The following is a 16,989-nucleotide window of genomic DNA, read 5'->3' on the forward strand; positions in this document are numbered from 1 at the left end:
TTTTGACATTTCAGACTTCAGCAGATGAAAAAAGTTTTATTTTATTGGCATTTTTTATCACCATATGTAAGCACTCTTGACAGCATGGAAACTCTTTAATAAACTGGGAAAGAAGATTATGAAATGTGGAGGGGTCTATTTTAGACATCCACCAAAATGAAATGCATGCCCTAACATGACATAGGTGTCTGGAGATAATTTCAAAGTGACATGTAGATACATGCTTTAAAATATTTCTACCCAAACTGTGGCATATAGGCCTTTCAAACGACAGGAAATAATACCATTCCAAAAGTCAATGAACTATTTGTATGGCTTTTGAACCTTCAGGGTGTTACAAAAGTATAATGTATTTCAACTTAGGAGACATCTTCAGTGACGATAAGAATTAAAAAAAGTCCAGAAATAGTTATGTATCCTAAAGGTTGTGTCAATAGATTGTCAAGTGGATGGCAAATAATATGATGTCCATATGAAGTAAAATTCACCTAGATGGCAGTTGAATTGACCAGTTTTTATGAACTAGTATTATTATATTTTTAATAACTGGATTGTAAAGAGTTTCTGATTCATTAGTTATACAGTGATTTTAATTTTCTTTTAAAAAAGCTTTCTACTGTAGTACACCAGAATCCCCGCCTCATGGATACATTATCAGTCAAACAGGAGGACAGCTAAATAGTGTGGTCCGCTGGGCCTGTGATCGAGGATTCCGACTTGTCGGGAAAAGCAGTGCTGTGTGCAGAAAGTCTTCCTATGGGTATCACGCATGGGATGCACCGGTCCCTGCTTGTCAAGGTGAAGTATATTAACCAAAAATGGCCCATTGATGAAAGATTAACCTCATTTAGCTTTTTCATTTAGATTGCCGAAACTTCTAAAATTATGAACATTCAGAAGCATGTTATAGACACCTCTAAGGAAAATAAGGCTTGAAAACACAGGCTGATAAATTTGAGGAGCATGTGACACATTGTTTTATAATGCTTCATTTGTTGTTATGTGATTTATGTCTTTACTCTCTCCACTTATATGCATACTCTACTCATACATCTACCATCCCGTCACTTAGCTGTCAGAAATGAATGACCTGGAGCTGGATTTTGTGTTAGTGTGGAATCTGCGAGAGAAAAGAGAGGAAAAGATGGCCAAGGTCACTGAAAACATTCATTCTCAAGTATGCAAACATGTGTTCTCAGTGTAACAAATGTAAAAGAAAATGGAAAATGTAGCCAATGACCACATTATTTTTTCTTCACTGTTTAGCTAACTTGACAGAAATGACTTTCATTTTGTTAAAAATCAAAGCACACTCTGAGCATTGATCTTGCAATGCAAAAGAATGACAAATCAACAAATGGCATATTTTAGAGCTTTGGACTAGGTCCAAAAATGTTTTTAAAAAGTAGTTGAGTCTCTTACTAGGTATAGTCATAAAGACAAGTTTAACAGTTCCACAGGAAGATGTAATGTCATTGGACTTTGACACTCTTAAACATATCACATTATTTTCCAATATCAAATTTAAATTTATATTTGATTTATTTTACCCAGCATATGAAAGCATATATAACAACTGTGAACCCTTACATTAAAAATGCAAAGCACTTTTAATAAATAATGGGTGTTACCTCTAATTTACCTATTGAAGGCAATTTATATAAAAAATAAAATATAAAACAAATGAATTAAAATTTAAAATTTAATAACAGCAAGTTGAAATGAATAAAGATTTGATATTAACCAGGTAACTGAAATGGTTTACTTGTTAAATTGTGATCTCTAATTCATGAAAATATAGCTTTCATAGATATATGGAAAACAATGAGAACTGAAAAACTGTTTGTTTTATTGATGCAGAAACATTAATTACTTATTAGATAGTGGGTTACCAACACTGAAGGCACTGACTTCTTATAGAATAGATACATTTAATAAACTGTCAAAACATCTGCTTTTCTTTAACCAATGAATAGTAAATGTATTTATACATTTCTAGTATTTCATATGGATTTAAAATAAACATTTAAATGCTCTGAACTTTGAACAATTAAATATCAGTTATCAAGAATTATTCATGTATATAATTAATCTTTAAGAAAACTTTAGTGAAAACAGTTAACTATTGGTTAAAATAAAAAATTATACTGAACTTTCTGAAATTTTGACATTGTTTTGTAATGTTAGCATTATAATTTCATGGATTTTTTGGTATATAATATGACGTTTATATATAGAGCCGTTTTTACTGTTCTTGACTTGAAATGTTTCTATAATTACAAAAGATAAATCAAAATATAGCTTAAAAAAGACATTTTTCATAGCAAAGTGATAAAATATTTATATTAATAACTTGAAGAATCATTTCCAAAATTGATCCTTGATTTTCACTGCAACAAATTTAAAAGATTAATTATTTTATAAAAAAATTTTATTGTATGTGACCTGTGTTTGGATATAACTAATTAAAATGAAATGGCTAAATATCATTGGAAAGAGCTATATACACAATACAGTTTTTTGATGTTGTTGTTCCAAATTTGTTTTGCATTCTTCAGTCATTTTTATTCTTCTTGTCTCTTTTACTTGAGCTGTGGTTAGACAATGTGAACATAGTTAAAGATAGAAAAAGTATTCTGTTGTCTCTATTTGGGTTTAGTTAGGTGTTTTATTTGTCTGTATATCGACTGATCATTATTGACCCCTTGAATTAAATCATTATCATCCCTCTACACAATTGAGTGTTGTACAGTGCCGTGTCCAGCACAGCAGGTGAGAAAGACTTGAAACGGGGTGAGCGCCTAATGAAACGACAGACAGATAACTTGGCATGCAGCGAGTCAGGGGGCCCTCCCGCTCTCTATGGCGGGAAGACAAAATGACTCCTTTCAGCCCGCACTTTTATTGGTAGAAGTCATATGAGATCATTAGGAAATAGCTATTCTGGGGAGTTTGATCAGCACACCATAAAGAAGGAGTAAAGTTAAGGCTCTTCTGTTAATCAGGGACATCTTGTTTTGTGTCCATGGGGACGGCCGCAGGGGCAGGCAGTGAAGCGGAGCAGAAAGCAGGTCCTGTCCCTAGTATGTCCGGTGGACATGCTTAGGAGGACAATCAGGAGGGCGCAGTTTGCCGCACCCTCGAGTCATGTGGCAGGTTCTGGTCTCTGCTCCGCCAGGCTGCAACAGTACAGGGTTATGCAGAAACAGTCACTCTATATTTCCTGTTTTTACTTTTAATTTGTGATTTTTGAGAGCTCTTGGAGAGAAGCCTCTGACGATCACTCAGTGATGAAGATTCTTCTGAACTTTGTTTTTCATTTTTAGCTAAGAACTTAAATTGTAACATTTAAGAACAGGCACATTTGTTCTATCATTTTAGTATGTTGTCTTTTTTTTCAGTTCTGAAATATAGTCATTAACCATGTATATGAAATCTATACTATTTAAATTTCACTGTTACTTTACTATAAGTTTAACCTACACCATCCCAACAATGTGCAGTTAACAGTCTTCAGCAGGGATTTAGTGGGTATGGTTTGTTAAAAATTGAAATTCCCAGAAGTCCTAAGTGGAAATACTAACATTGCTTTAATAGACATCAGGGAATGATTTATGTTTGGAACACGATTTTAGAAGTCTATAATTAGATAGCTGGGATAATAACATAATTATATGAGATTGCTTATATAATTTATTAAATCAAAATTACTTTTCTGTTTATAATTTATAAGTTATCAAATTACAAAAGATCAAACTATTCAACAGTAGGGGGTCTGCCATTTAATTTTGAGAATTTTTTTATAGGTTTAGCTAAGATTACTTTTTTTTTTTTTTTACCTTGTAGTCAATTTGCATGGATTAATCAAAATTAAACACCTAAGTGAAGGGCTTTATAAGAGAAGCAGAAATAATTTTAGGTTGAAATGAGAGACAGGTAAATAGAATACAACTTTTATAAATATTCCAACGAAACTCACATTTTTCTGTTCTTTTCATATGAGAAAAATATAGTTACAAGTCCAAAATGTCTTATGTAAAAACAATAAAATGAGCTATTTCAGAAATTAGAAATTTTATGACCAGATGTCATAAATAACTCCAGTTGGTTCAAGTCTATACCTATATTCAAATATATTAATCTTTCTGCAGATAGATGTATGAATCTTTATACTGAATATTATATAAAAGATACAGAGAATCTCATTTAGGGTTTGTCTGCCAAATATATTCTTTGAAAGTTTATTTTTTTTTCTTTTTGGAGATGCAATTGTGGACATGTAGAGCACCGATTGAAAGCAACTGACTTCAGGGGACTTCTGTATAGACATTTTAACTTATGTGAAAATATCTTATATATAATAAACTATTTAAATACAAATCTATACTGTAAATAACACCTTATGGTAAAGCTAACGTTCATGTAAATTACATTTGTTGTAAATAAAAATCAAGACATCAAAGACATATCAGCAAAATGCAGAAATATCCAAGCTACACTGAGAACAGTAAGTCCTGGCCCTGTATTTATTAGACATATCCATACACGTCATATTCCATGAATGGTACTTAAGCACATAGAGTTTGACTGGACCTAAGATAAGGTATATCCAGCCTCCAGGTAAAAACTTCTGTTTTCCTCCTGCCCCAAATCCTCATGAGTATTGGTTATCACCACCTGTAAACTCTTTAGTCAAATTGAATAGAGCCAATTTGATAGGCCCAGACATGAGTTAGCACTAATACAAATCTATATTTACCTACCTTGCCTTCTTATATAATCTAGAAACATGCTGATAATCATGCACACACTGACAAGAAACTCAGTAAGAAACTAAGAAAGAAAGCATTAATAATGTATGGATTCCCCAATTTAAAAGCACTTTCAACAAGAGTTTGAAATAAATGATTCAGAAAATGTTATAGCTCAGAGAAGCTTTTTGGGGAGATATTCTGAAATTGTTTCAGAGGAATTAATAAAATTCCAAATAGTTTTATGTGCTTTACAGTTAATGAGACAGCTAATTATTTTTCTGCTTCTTTGGTCTTTTATGTATGTATTTAATTTAGCAATTTCCTGTGGGATTCCTAAAGCTCCAACAAATGGAGGAATACTCACAACAGACTACTTGGTAGGAACTCGAGTTACCTATTTTTGTAATGATGGATATAAATTGTCATCTAAGGAACTTACCACGGCCATATGTCAATCAGATGGAACTTGGAGCAATCATAACAAGACCCCTCGTTGTGTTGGTATGTATGTTAAGGAAATTTCATCACTTGTGTTTCTACTGGTATCTTATATGATTTAAAACTTTATGTACCAAATTGTAGAGCTCTTCCCTGAAGTGATGTCTAAGAAATAAAATTAAGCTGTCTTGTGCTATAAAGAACTAGAATATAGTGTAAGGACTTTTTACTCATTTTCAGAAGCTCTAGAATATATATGTCAAGAGAATAAAGTGACATTTTATTTTACATAAAAATTTTTATTTACTTTGTAGAAAGGCATCCATCAGTCAGCATGTTTTCACTACATAGGTCTTTTGAAAAAAATGTTTAAGTTTGCATGAATTAAATTATATTTAATACATTCAGTTCTGGCTTTTATAAACATAAATGATGCTGTTGAGATGATCCAAACTTTTTAATAATTGTCAAAATTCTTCATAGAGCTTACATTTAGAATATTTCTCATTGCTGTCATTAATACTGTAATAAGTAAAATAATATATAATGGTTATTGAAAATAATTCACATAAAATATTTGATAGCAAAAGGATTGGAAATGTGTTTAAATAAGGTTTTTAATTTTTCTCTATAAAACACTTATTTATTCTCCTTTAGTAATGACATTTCGACTTAGCTGTGATTTCATTTAAAATGGGATTGTTAAATTATTTGAAATCTTAACGTAAGTGTCTAGTAATGCAGTTACTTATGATGAGCAACTTTTGAATTAGCTGAAGTTTATATTGACACTGGGAACTGAATTCTGTTCATTCAGCAAAAGAGTGAATACTGAAAACTCAAACGCTCATGCAGGCAAAGTTTATTTTAAAGGACAGAAATATAAAGTTCTTAGCATAGACACTGAGAGGGGGTAAAGAGCCCCCAAAAGGCATGAATAACAGCAGTTTGTATCTTCATTAGAATTAATTTGTTCAGTTTTGGTTGGCTCAAGGCCAGATGTGTGTAATTTCTGACCAATCAGTTTAAATGTTGCCATGTCCAGTTTGTCATTTTTATGGCTTTTTTGGGTCCCCCATTTTCTCAGTGTCTCCAGACACTATGATGCATCCATTGACCCTTTCTGAGGACCTCAGACAATTATTTATGGACCAAATGTATGTTTAAGAGTTAATGGTCCACCTGGAGTTTTTCTTCTTGATGAACTGGACATCAATTAATATTGGTCTTGTCCTGAGTCTGCATGTTTTATGACCCTCCAGACTAGGTAGACATTCCTCTGAATGCCTGGAAACTGGAGCAACTATGGCTTTAGGCTAGTGAAGCAAAACATTCATATGAGAGAATTAAAATTGAAATTAGAAAAGAACAGAGCCTCTGACCCTACACTGACTGCCTAACAATTTCCACCTCAATATCACAAGTCTTGCATAAAAAAGATCATTCTCATAAAACAGATTTTCTCAAAATATATAGTCAGTAATAGAGATTCTAGGTAAATGCAACAATGTGTACAAATACTTTCAACTGTGAAATAGCATGACATGTTCAAGAAACTTCCAATAATACCATAGAGCTGAGGGAAAGATTAGCATGAAAAAAAAATTACTAAAGACTTTTTATGGCACAAGAGTGAAGGAAGTAAGGAAGTGATGAACTAAGAATGGAATAGACATGAGACATAATTAAGTAAAACAGACATGACTGACTTAATAGTATTTATCTTGGTTTTTGTATAGTTGTTACATGTCCAAGTATCAATTCCTTTACTTTGGAACATGGAAGATGGAGAATTGTGAATGGTTCCCATTACGAATACAAAACCAAAGTAGTTTTCAGCTGTGATCCTGGTTATCATGGATTAGGTCCTGCTTCTATTGAATGTCTTCCTAATGGTACCTGGAGTTGGAGAAATGAAAGACCATATTGCCAAAGTAAGTATACATTCCATTAAACTTATTTCATAAGCAGTCCTTGGTGAATAAATTACTTGATCACTTCTCTACACACTCTAGAACAAGAATGAGGTAATATTAATTAAAAATGATTGATTCTCAAGTCATCTTAAAAACTTTGTAACTGTTTTTATATTTGTAAATGCTTATTAAAAAGAGTCCTTGGGTTCAGATATCCTTTGCTTAGATTCTAGGTCTATCATTTATTAAAACAACTATGCACTGATCTTAGCCCTTTACATGTATTATTCCAATTATACCTTAGTTCCCATTCAGTTGATATTATTATATTTATTTTACTAAAGATGGAACTGTGCCCAAGAATTTAATCATGTTATGTTAAGTCATAGAGCCTATAAATGGTGGAGAATTGGGCTTCAACCCAAGGATTCTAATGAAAACCTCTGCCTTTTGGTGTTGTATGATGTTTATTCTGTTTCTTAGACTAGCAATTTATACCTTGTTGTTGTTGTTCAATTGTTATGTCCAGTTCTTTGTGACCTCATGGACTGTAGCCTGCCAGGCTGTTCATGGATTTCTCTGTCCATGGATTTCCCAGGCAAGAATACTAGAGTGGCTTGTTATTTCCTTCTCCGTAAGTTCTTCCCAGATCAGAGATTGAAACCATGTCTCCTGCATTGGCAGGCAGATTCTTTACCACTGAGCGACCAGAGAAGCCCACAGTAATACCTATCTGATACTTACTATTTATGATTTACTGGTGTTACATGTTGAAAATACCAGCTAGAACCTGTTCATAGCAGAAATTCAGTAAACATTTATTGAATCAAATTGAACATTTGAGTCATTCTATTTTCATGCTTTCTTATAATATCACTATAAATGTCCAGTGTGTAAAGTAGATAAGCTAGCTGAACATGGAAAAATCAGTGGAAATATCTTGAACTTTCTTTACTACATTTATTGGGTATTTACTTAGTGCCAGGAAATATGCTAAGCTGAAAATTCATCCTTTTATTTCATGTTCATCACAATTTTTTAAATTAAATTTATTTATTTTAATTAGAGGCTAATTACTTTACAATATTGTGTTGGTTTTGCCATACATCAACATGAATCCGTCATGGCATTTATGATATAGACACATAATTTAGAAATAAACTAATAAAAACATCTGACATCTAAATGGATTATGGTGACTAAAATATTTAACGTAACAGATACCTCTTAACAGATAACTATATGTAGTAAGTATACAAGTACCTAATAATAATTTACTTATGAATATTTGATTTATTTTCTTAATCTCCATATAAGTAAAGAATCTTGGGGTTGCTGTTTTTATAATCATTGATGAATTAAATCTCAAAATCCATGTATAAGTTATATATTCTAAAACTATAGCATATGTATTTGTAAATTTTGCCTTATTCTTTTAGGTTTTTCACCCAAGATCTTTCCCTTTCTCTGGTCTCTTTGTTCTTCCACTTTAAATTCATTAAAAGGACACATGGGATAAGGATATTTCAAAGAGCTAAGAAAAAATGTATAACAGCAGCATTCGTTATATCAAACATTGAACAAATATTTGTCTGGTTTCTTTGTGTTCTGTCCTTTATTATATAGGACTATATAATAGTCTATATTATATAGTTCTTATATTCTTATATTAAGTTCTACATAAGATCAAGTTCCTGCCCAGAAGTAAGAGTGGAGCAAAAATCAGAACCTAAGAATTACAGTTAATAGAGAAAAATGGAAAGAACAGAATTTTTTTCTGGTCCTTCATTTATTCATTTTTTACATTAAAATATTATAAATATCAGTGTTATTAACCCTAATAAATATTATAGCTACTGCAAAGGATTGTTTGGGGGATTGATTCAAAACAATGAATATATCTTAAATTTTACATGTAATTTTTCAAAGTTTGCAAATTTTCTATTTGTCTATCCAATAGTCTCCTAAAGCCTAGAGATGAAAGCCAGACCTGGAGCCAGATAAAGGCTGGTGGTTACTTATTCAATTCTGGATTTAAACTGCTAGCTGTAAATTTTTATTTAGCTGTTTATGGGCTCTGGAATCTCATTAAAGTTACTGATAAATCAGAGAAAGACTTTGGGCTAATAAATGATCCTACCTTTAGTATTGCTTTTTTTTTTTTTTTTTTCACCACAACCTGTTGAGTGACCAGGTTGGCTAAGCAAAAAACACAAACAAAATCATATGTCGTCCCATGTCACTGTTACTTCCCTGGTGGCTCAGCTGATAAAGAATCCACTGGCAATGTGGGACACCTGGGTTCAATCCTTGGGTTGTGAAGATCTCCTGGAGAAAGGAATAGCTACCCACTCCAGTATTGTGGCCTGGAGAATTCCACAGACTTCCTCAGAATTCTTGTCTGAGACAAGACAGAGCAACTTTATTACATTACATGGGAACTCAAAGGAGAAAAATGTTAAATTATGTCATTTATTTTCTCTATACTGTCATGATCTTTCAAGCATGTTTTGCAAATATCAAGTTTAATTGTCATATTTAATTGTCAATTTTTATGGTCAAATCATAGGAATTCAGAATGTTGAAAACATGATTTTGTTATGTTTGTGTTGACTGTATCTTTAGGATTTTTTATTATGTTATTGTTTTCAAGTTATTTCCTGTGGAGAACTCCCAACCCCTCCCAATGGAAATAAGATTGGAACTCAGACTTCATATGGCTCAACAGCCATCTTTACCTGTGATTCAGGATTCATGCTTGTGGGCTCTGCTGTTCGGGAATGCCTTTCTTCAGGTCTTTGGAGTGGATCAGACACCAGATGCCTAGGTACAGATTTTTAAGTCATTTTAAGCAAACACTTTATTCTCCCTCTCAAAAAGCAGCCCTTTTTCATAATAAGAGATAATAACTTATATTCACTCAGTAAGGATGATAAAAACTGGAAAATGTTTAACTTTTAAAATGTCTCATGGTAGAAAAGCTATTAAACAGATATCTCTTAATCTACTAGTATTCCAAATGAGAATCTTAAGTCATTAAGGAAAGGCAGAATTTTTTCCCAGCATGGTGAAAATAAAAGGTGAAAACTAATTGCTGAAAATTATATGTCTGCAACTCCACTGGATTAAGCACTGTAGCTGTTAGTTCATTCTAAACCATAGTCAATTCTCCTTTCACCTGTTTGCTTAAGGTAATGACTAAGGAAGAAAAACAATTTCCACATTTAAGTTTCTCCCTTTTTACTTCCTAACAATTCAACATGTGTAATATTACTTTTTATTAAAACTTGAAAAATCTATTTTTCAAGCCTGAAAAGTGAAAGTGAGTGAAGTGAAAGTGAATTCGCTCAGTCGTGTCTGACTCTGCGACCCCACTGATGGTACCCTACCAGGCTCCGCCGTCCATGGGATTTTCCAGGCAAGAATACTGGAGTGGGCTGCCATTTCCTTCTCCAGGGTACCTTCCCAACCCAGGGATTGAACCCGGGTCTCCTGCATTGTAGACAGACGTTTTACCATGTGAGCCACCAGGGTAGCCCATCTGAGGCAAATAGGTTCCCCCCCAGTTTTTTTTTTTTGATTAATTCTAAAAAAACTGTTCATTAAAAGAAACTGAATAGCTAGTTTTTTGAAGGCCTTCTATTGAATCCCTTCTATTATTATTAAAATAATATTATGATATATGTTTTATCTTTTTTTAAAGACTTAAACAATTACCTTAAGATTAGGAAAATGGTTTGATTTATGACTTACTTTTCTATAAAATTATTTCAAGAAATGAGAGCTAGTGTTAAATTAAATAATAATAATAAAAATTGTTCTGATAAAATATACACTTGCCTCTTGGGAACAAACATAATCTTATTATTTACGATTTTAAAAATTGCTGATTATTATGAACAGGATATTTCTAAATTTGTACTGTGTTTCAACTCTAAAATTTTACTCTTGAAAAATATGACACATGGGAGTAAAGCCTGTGACTTTAACAGTTTACATACATATTGTATTGATAATAAGCTTGAAAACATTAGTGATGGTACAGTCATCATTTGAAACTTTAAAGGGTATAGGTAGAGATTTTGGTTAAGATTTCTTTTCTCACCCTCTCAGGCATATTTGTTAGTAGGTATACTTGGAAACTCAGTAATGATGGTTTCTTTATTAGAGTATACATATGTATTTGAATATTCTGTAAGACTATTACATAACTAGAAAATGATAAATAAATTAAATCATGTATTAATATAGAATTGAATAATAAAATACTTCCTATTATTTTCTAACTTGGTTTTGGTTATGCTCATTTCAATTGCAGATTAACTTATTTAATTTATTTTAAAGTATTATTTGTAATTATATTTTAAATTATTTTATTTTTAAATTAATATATTTATTATAAATAAATATTATTTTATATATAATATTAGTATTATATATAATATACATTATTATTATAAATAAAAATTTTTAAATATATGTAAACTAACTTTAAAATACTCTATTTGGTAACTCTTTGTCCTGATGAACTGCTATTGTATGCTATATGTTATTTATTGGATTTTGTATATAGAGGGTGGTTTTATTCACCTACTTAGAATCCTTATTCTGTTTTCTGGAACAATAAGTTGTAAGAGGAATATTTATAAACAAACATTGACTCTCAGTCTATAAAGACAGCATTCTTGCATAGGATATAGTGTTGACATCTAATATAAATGCAAAAGTGTGTCAGTAGGAGGAATGTGCTATTGCCAAATAAGCAGATCCTAGAAACTTATACTTTGAATTAATTTGAATAATGTACATAGCCTAGTCATTCTTCTCATGGTTGCAAACTTATCCTTATAGCCCCAGATACTTTTGGCTTAGAATGGTCCTAGAATGTGCTTATGATTATTTAAATATAGTGTATTTATTCTCAAACTCCCAGCATTTTATTATAAATTTTTCAGTTGAGAGACTTGATGATGAACACCCACATGCCTAATATCTAGAATGTACAGTTAAACACTTGTATTTGTATATCACATATCTATTCATCCTTTCATGCCTGTATTAACCCATAAATTCATTTTATTTTTGATGCATTTTGAAATTGCCAAATGCAGTACATTTCATTTGTAAACATTTCTATATACATATAAGCTAGCTAGAGTTCAATATTTGCTCATGGTTCTTTTTTTTTAATGTTGGCAAATGTACAGTGCCATAAACACACTTGATACATTTTGACAACTGTGTACTCCTATATAACTAAAACTACTCAATAGTTACAGAACATTACCATTAGCTCAGAAAGCTTCCTTGTGACCCTTCATAGTCAATTTGCAGCTCTCTTCCCCTACACTCTGAAATAATAGCTGTTCTGTTTTTTTCACCGTATGGTAGTTCTTCCTGTTCTAGAAATTCATGTGAATGGAATCCTAAGTTTTGTACTCTTTTTGTGTAAGGTTTCTTTTATTCTGTTTCAATCATGTTCTTGTGTGTATCAGTAATTTTTTTTAATCTCTAAGTAGAATCTCCTTGTCTTGACCATTCCCCTACTGATGGTCATATGGACTCTATCCAGTTTGGGGTAATTATGAATAAAGTTGGTATGGACATTTGTATAAAAGTCTTTTTGTGGACACATCTATTCTTTTCTGGTGGATACTCTGGAGTGAAATTCCTAGAAGAGTTCTAGTTGTCTCACATTTTCTCTAGCATATGGTATAGCTAGTTTTTAAATTTTATTCATTTTTTTGGCATTCATAAAGGTATCTTGCAAAATTTAACTTGCACTATCTTGATGACTACTGATCAAGTATAGTTTCCTGGGCTTATTGGCCATTCACAAATTTTCCTTTGTGAAATTCTGAAGTATCTTATAAATTGCCTTTTATTATGAGTTATAGGAGTTCTTTACATATTGATTTTTTAAAAATAGTTTCTCCCCACCTATTACTTGCCTATTCATTCTTTTTTTAATATAAATTTATTTATTTGAATTGGAGGTTAATTACTTTACAATATTGTATTATTTTTGCCATACATCAATATGAATCTACCACAGGTATACATGTGTTCCCCATCCTGAACCCCTCTCCCTCCTCCCTCCCCATACCATCCCTCTGGGTCGTCTCAGCGCACCAGCCCCAAGCATCCAGCATCATGCATCGAACCTGGACTGGTGATTCATTTCATATATGATATTATACATGTTTCAATGCCATTCTCCCAAATCATCCCACCCTCTCCCTCTCCCACAGAGTCCAAAAGACTGTTCTACTCATCAGTGTCTCTTTTGCCGTCTCGCTATCGTTACCATCTTAATGAGCAGAAGTTTTCAATTTTTATAAAATCTATTTTCTCTCTCTTTTTTTCTTTCTAGTTATTACTTTCTGTCTCTAGTTTAGGAAACCTATGTTCAATCATAAATCACAAAGATTTCATTTATTTTCCTAGAATTTTTGCATTTTTGGTATTACTTTATATCTACAACTTATTTTTTTTTTTTGATTTATAGCTGCTTTTCTTTTTTTTTTCTTTTTTTTTTTTCTTGGATAGTTATTTTTATTTTTTTTTAGCAGGCATGTATTTTTATTTTATTTTTAAACTTTACATAATTGTATTAGTTAATACAACTTATTTTTTAATTTGTTGTTGTATATATCATGAAGTAAAGCTGAGGGTTTTTCTTTGCTTGTTTTTTTTTTCCAGAAAGATATCTGTCACTCCAAATTTGTTCTTATTTTTCAAGATCACTTTGGATACTCCATGTCCTTTGTGTGTTCATATATGTTTTAGAATTAGCTTATTTTTTTATTTTTAAAATGCCTGGTAGGATTATGATCACAATTACATTCAATGTATAAGTCATTGGGGAGAATTGGCATCTAACAATGTTAAGTCTTCTACTTCCTGAACATGGTGAAGTTAGTATATTTATTCACTTATTAAGATCTTCTTTCTTTTTTTTTGCAATAGGAAATTTTTATCATAGAGATCATGTATACCTATTGTTAAATTTATTCAGCAGTATTTTTTGTGTGTTTACACTGTTATAGTGAAATTGTTCATTACTAATTGCATTTCTAATTGTTTTCTATTATAAAAATTATTTAAAATATTTATCTAGTATCCTGCAGCTTTCATTCACCTATTAGATATGGATTTTCTTAAAACAGCATTGTCTATGTGTATGTCATGAGCATAAAATATAAGAGTTTTACTTTTTTTGTTTTCTCCTTTATGTTTTTCCTTTCTTCTTTTATATTAGTATATATATTAGATAGGGCCCACCAAACAATGTTAAATAGAGCTAGTGAGAGTGGTCATCCTTTTCTTGATCCCTGTATCAGGAAGAAAGGATTTAATATTTCATCAGTCGATATAATATGAACTTTTTTCTTAGATGTATTTATAAGGTTCAGAAAATGTCTGTACATTCCTAAGTATGGTAGATGACAGTGGTCAATATTTCATCTTAAACCAACAAGTCATTTCTGGATAAAACCCAGATAATCATGATGTATTATATATATATTTTTTCTAAATTTTTTCTTTAAAGTCCTGCATCTGTATTCATAGGGACATTTTTTCTGTGTCTTTTACAGGTTTAATATTAGGGTTATTATTACTTCATTAAACAAATTAGGAAGTGATTCTTTTTCTTCTGTTTTCTAAGAGTTTGTATAAGACTGGTATTTGTTTTTTCCTTGATTTTTTGCTTAAATATTTGATTGAATTTACCAGTGAAAAAATATAAATCTAAGTGTATTTTTTTGCAGAGGGAGTTATTATTTAAGAATTCAAATACTTTAATATATAGAGGACTATTCATATTTTCTTGTGTTAGTTTTTGGATGATACAACTTCAAAAAATTTGTCCTTTTGTTCTGAATTGTTAAATATGTTGTAATAAAGCAGTTCTTAATATTCCCTGATCCTTTTAACATCTGTAAGCTTTATAGTAATGTTACCTCATTCATTCCTGACATTGGTAATTTTAGTATCTTTTTTGTTTGTTGATAGGATTAGCTAGGAGTTTAACAGTTTTGTCAACTCTTTTTTTAAGTTTCTAACCTTTGACTACCTTGATTGTCTTTCAGTGAGATATTTCACCTGGCCTGGTCTACATTTTCCTTCTATTTTTTTTTTTTTTAATTGAGGGATAACTGGCATGCAGTATTATATTAGTTTATCTTACAACATATTTATTCAAAATTTGCATACATTGCAAAATGATTACTAGAGTAAGTCTAGTTACTATCTGTCACTTTACAAAGTTAACACAAAATGATTGAATATATTCCCCAAGCTGTACATTGTATCCTCATGACTTACTTATTTTATAACTGGAAGTTTGTTCTTCTCAGTCCCCTTCAATCATTTCACCTTCCTCTTACTCTCCTCTCCTCTGTCAACCTCTAATCTCTTCTCTGTTTTTATTCTGTTTGCTTTTTTGTTTTGTTTTTTGGATTCCAAATATAAATGAAGTCATTGTGGTATTTATCTTTCTCTACTGACTTATTTCGCTTAGTGTTAATACCCTCAAGGTCCCTCCATGTTATTCCGAATGGCAAGATTCTGTACTTTTTATAGCTGAGTAGTATACCATTATGCATGTGTGAGATGAGTGTGTGTATTTTATAGTTTTTTACCCATTCATCTATTGAGGGACACTTAGTGGTTTTCATATTTTGGCTACTGTAAACAATGCTACAATGAACATGGAAGTGAATAAGTCTTTTTGAGTTAGTGTTTATTTTTTCCCTTTGGATAGATACCCAGTAGTGGGATTGCTGGATCACATGGAAGCTCTATTTTTAATTTTTTGAGTAATCTCCATATTGTTTTCCATAGTGGCTGGACCAGTTTACATTCTTACCAAGAATGCACAGGGGTTACTTTTCACTACCTCCTCACCAACACTTGATATTTCTAGTTGTCTTTCTGATAATGACGATCCTGACAGGTGTAAGGTGATACCTCTTTGTGGTTTTGATTTGCATTTCCCTGATGTTTAGTGATATCAAGCATCTTTTCATGTGCCTGTTGGCAAATTGTATGTCTTCTTTGGAAAAATGTTTGCTGAGATCCTCTGCCTATTTTTTTTTTTTTAATTCAACTGCTTGTTTTTTTTTTTTTTTTTTTTTTTTTTTACTGCTGTTATTGAGCTATATGATCTCTTTATATATTTTGGAAAGTAGCTCTTTTTCATTTATATCATTTTCATATATCTTCTCTAATTCCACCAATTGCCTTATTGTTTTTATTGTTTTGATGACAGTTTTCCTTCACTGTGAAAAGCTTTTTTATTTATTTTTCTTGTTGTCTTTGTCAAAGAAGACAGATCTAAAAAAAATATTGTTTAGAATGATGTGAGACAACATGCTGCTTATGTTTTCTTCTAGGAGTGTCATGGTTTTGAATCCTTCTTTTTTTTTTAATTTTATTTTATTTTTAAACTTTACATATTTGTTCTTTATATATAACTTTATTTTTGGCCATATAGGGTCTTCATTGCTGGACAGGCTTTTCTCTGATTGCACTGAGCAAGAACTAATTGTGATGCTAGGGCTTCTCACTGTGTGGTGGCTTCTCTTATTGTGGAGTAGGGGCCCTGGAGCACATGAGCTTCAGTACTTGCCACATGTGGGCTCAGTAATTGTGGCTCCCAGGTTCTAGAGCACAGGCTTATTAGCCGTGGCTCACAGGCTTACTTGTTCCATGGCATTTAATTTTGTATACTGCAATTATACTAAATTTGTTTATTACTACTAATAGTTTTTGGTAGCATCTTTAGAATTTTCTATATATAGTATCTGAAAATAGTGACAGTTTTATTTCTTCCCTTCCAATTTGGATGCATTTTATTTCTTTTCCTTGTGTGATTA

The 16,989-nt window shown here is 31.5% G+C and overlaps 1 protein-coding gene across 7 annotated transcripts in view; it reads left to right on the plus strand.

Annotated features, from left to right (window-relative positions):
• Nucleotides 1-16,989, plus strand: part of CSMD3 (CUB and Sushi multiple domains 3) — a 1,461,887-nt gene that overhangs the window by 1,361,820 nt on the left and 83,078 nt on the right. For all 7 annotated transcript variants that reach the window (XM_070802767.1, XM_070802766.1, XM_070802772.1 and 4 more), the window contains 4 exons: nucleotides 610-798; nucleotides 5,070-5,255; nucleotides 6,932-7,126; nucleotides 9,762-9,935. In XM_070802767.1, the coding sequence (XP_070658868.1) occupies nucleotides 610-798; nucleotides 5,070-5,255; nucleotides 6,932-7,126; nucleotides 9,762-9,935 (744 nt within the window). The remainder of the gene's footprint in view (nucleotides 1-609; nucleotides 799-5,069; nucleotides 5,256-6,931; nucleotides 7,127-9,761; nucleotides 9,936-16,989) is intronic.

Source organism: Bos indicus, chromosome 14 (assembly GCF_029378745.1).
Source record: "Bos indicus isolate NIAB-ARS_2022 breed Sahiwal x Tharparkar chromosome 14, NIAB-ARS_B.indTharparkar_mat_pri_1.0, whole genome shotgun sequence".
Classification (NCBI taxonomy): domain Eukaryota; kingdom Metazoa; phylum Chordata; class Mammalia; order Artiodactyla; family Bovidae; genus Bos; species Bos indicus.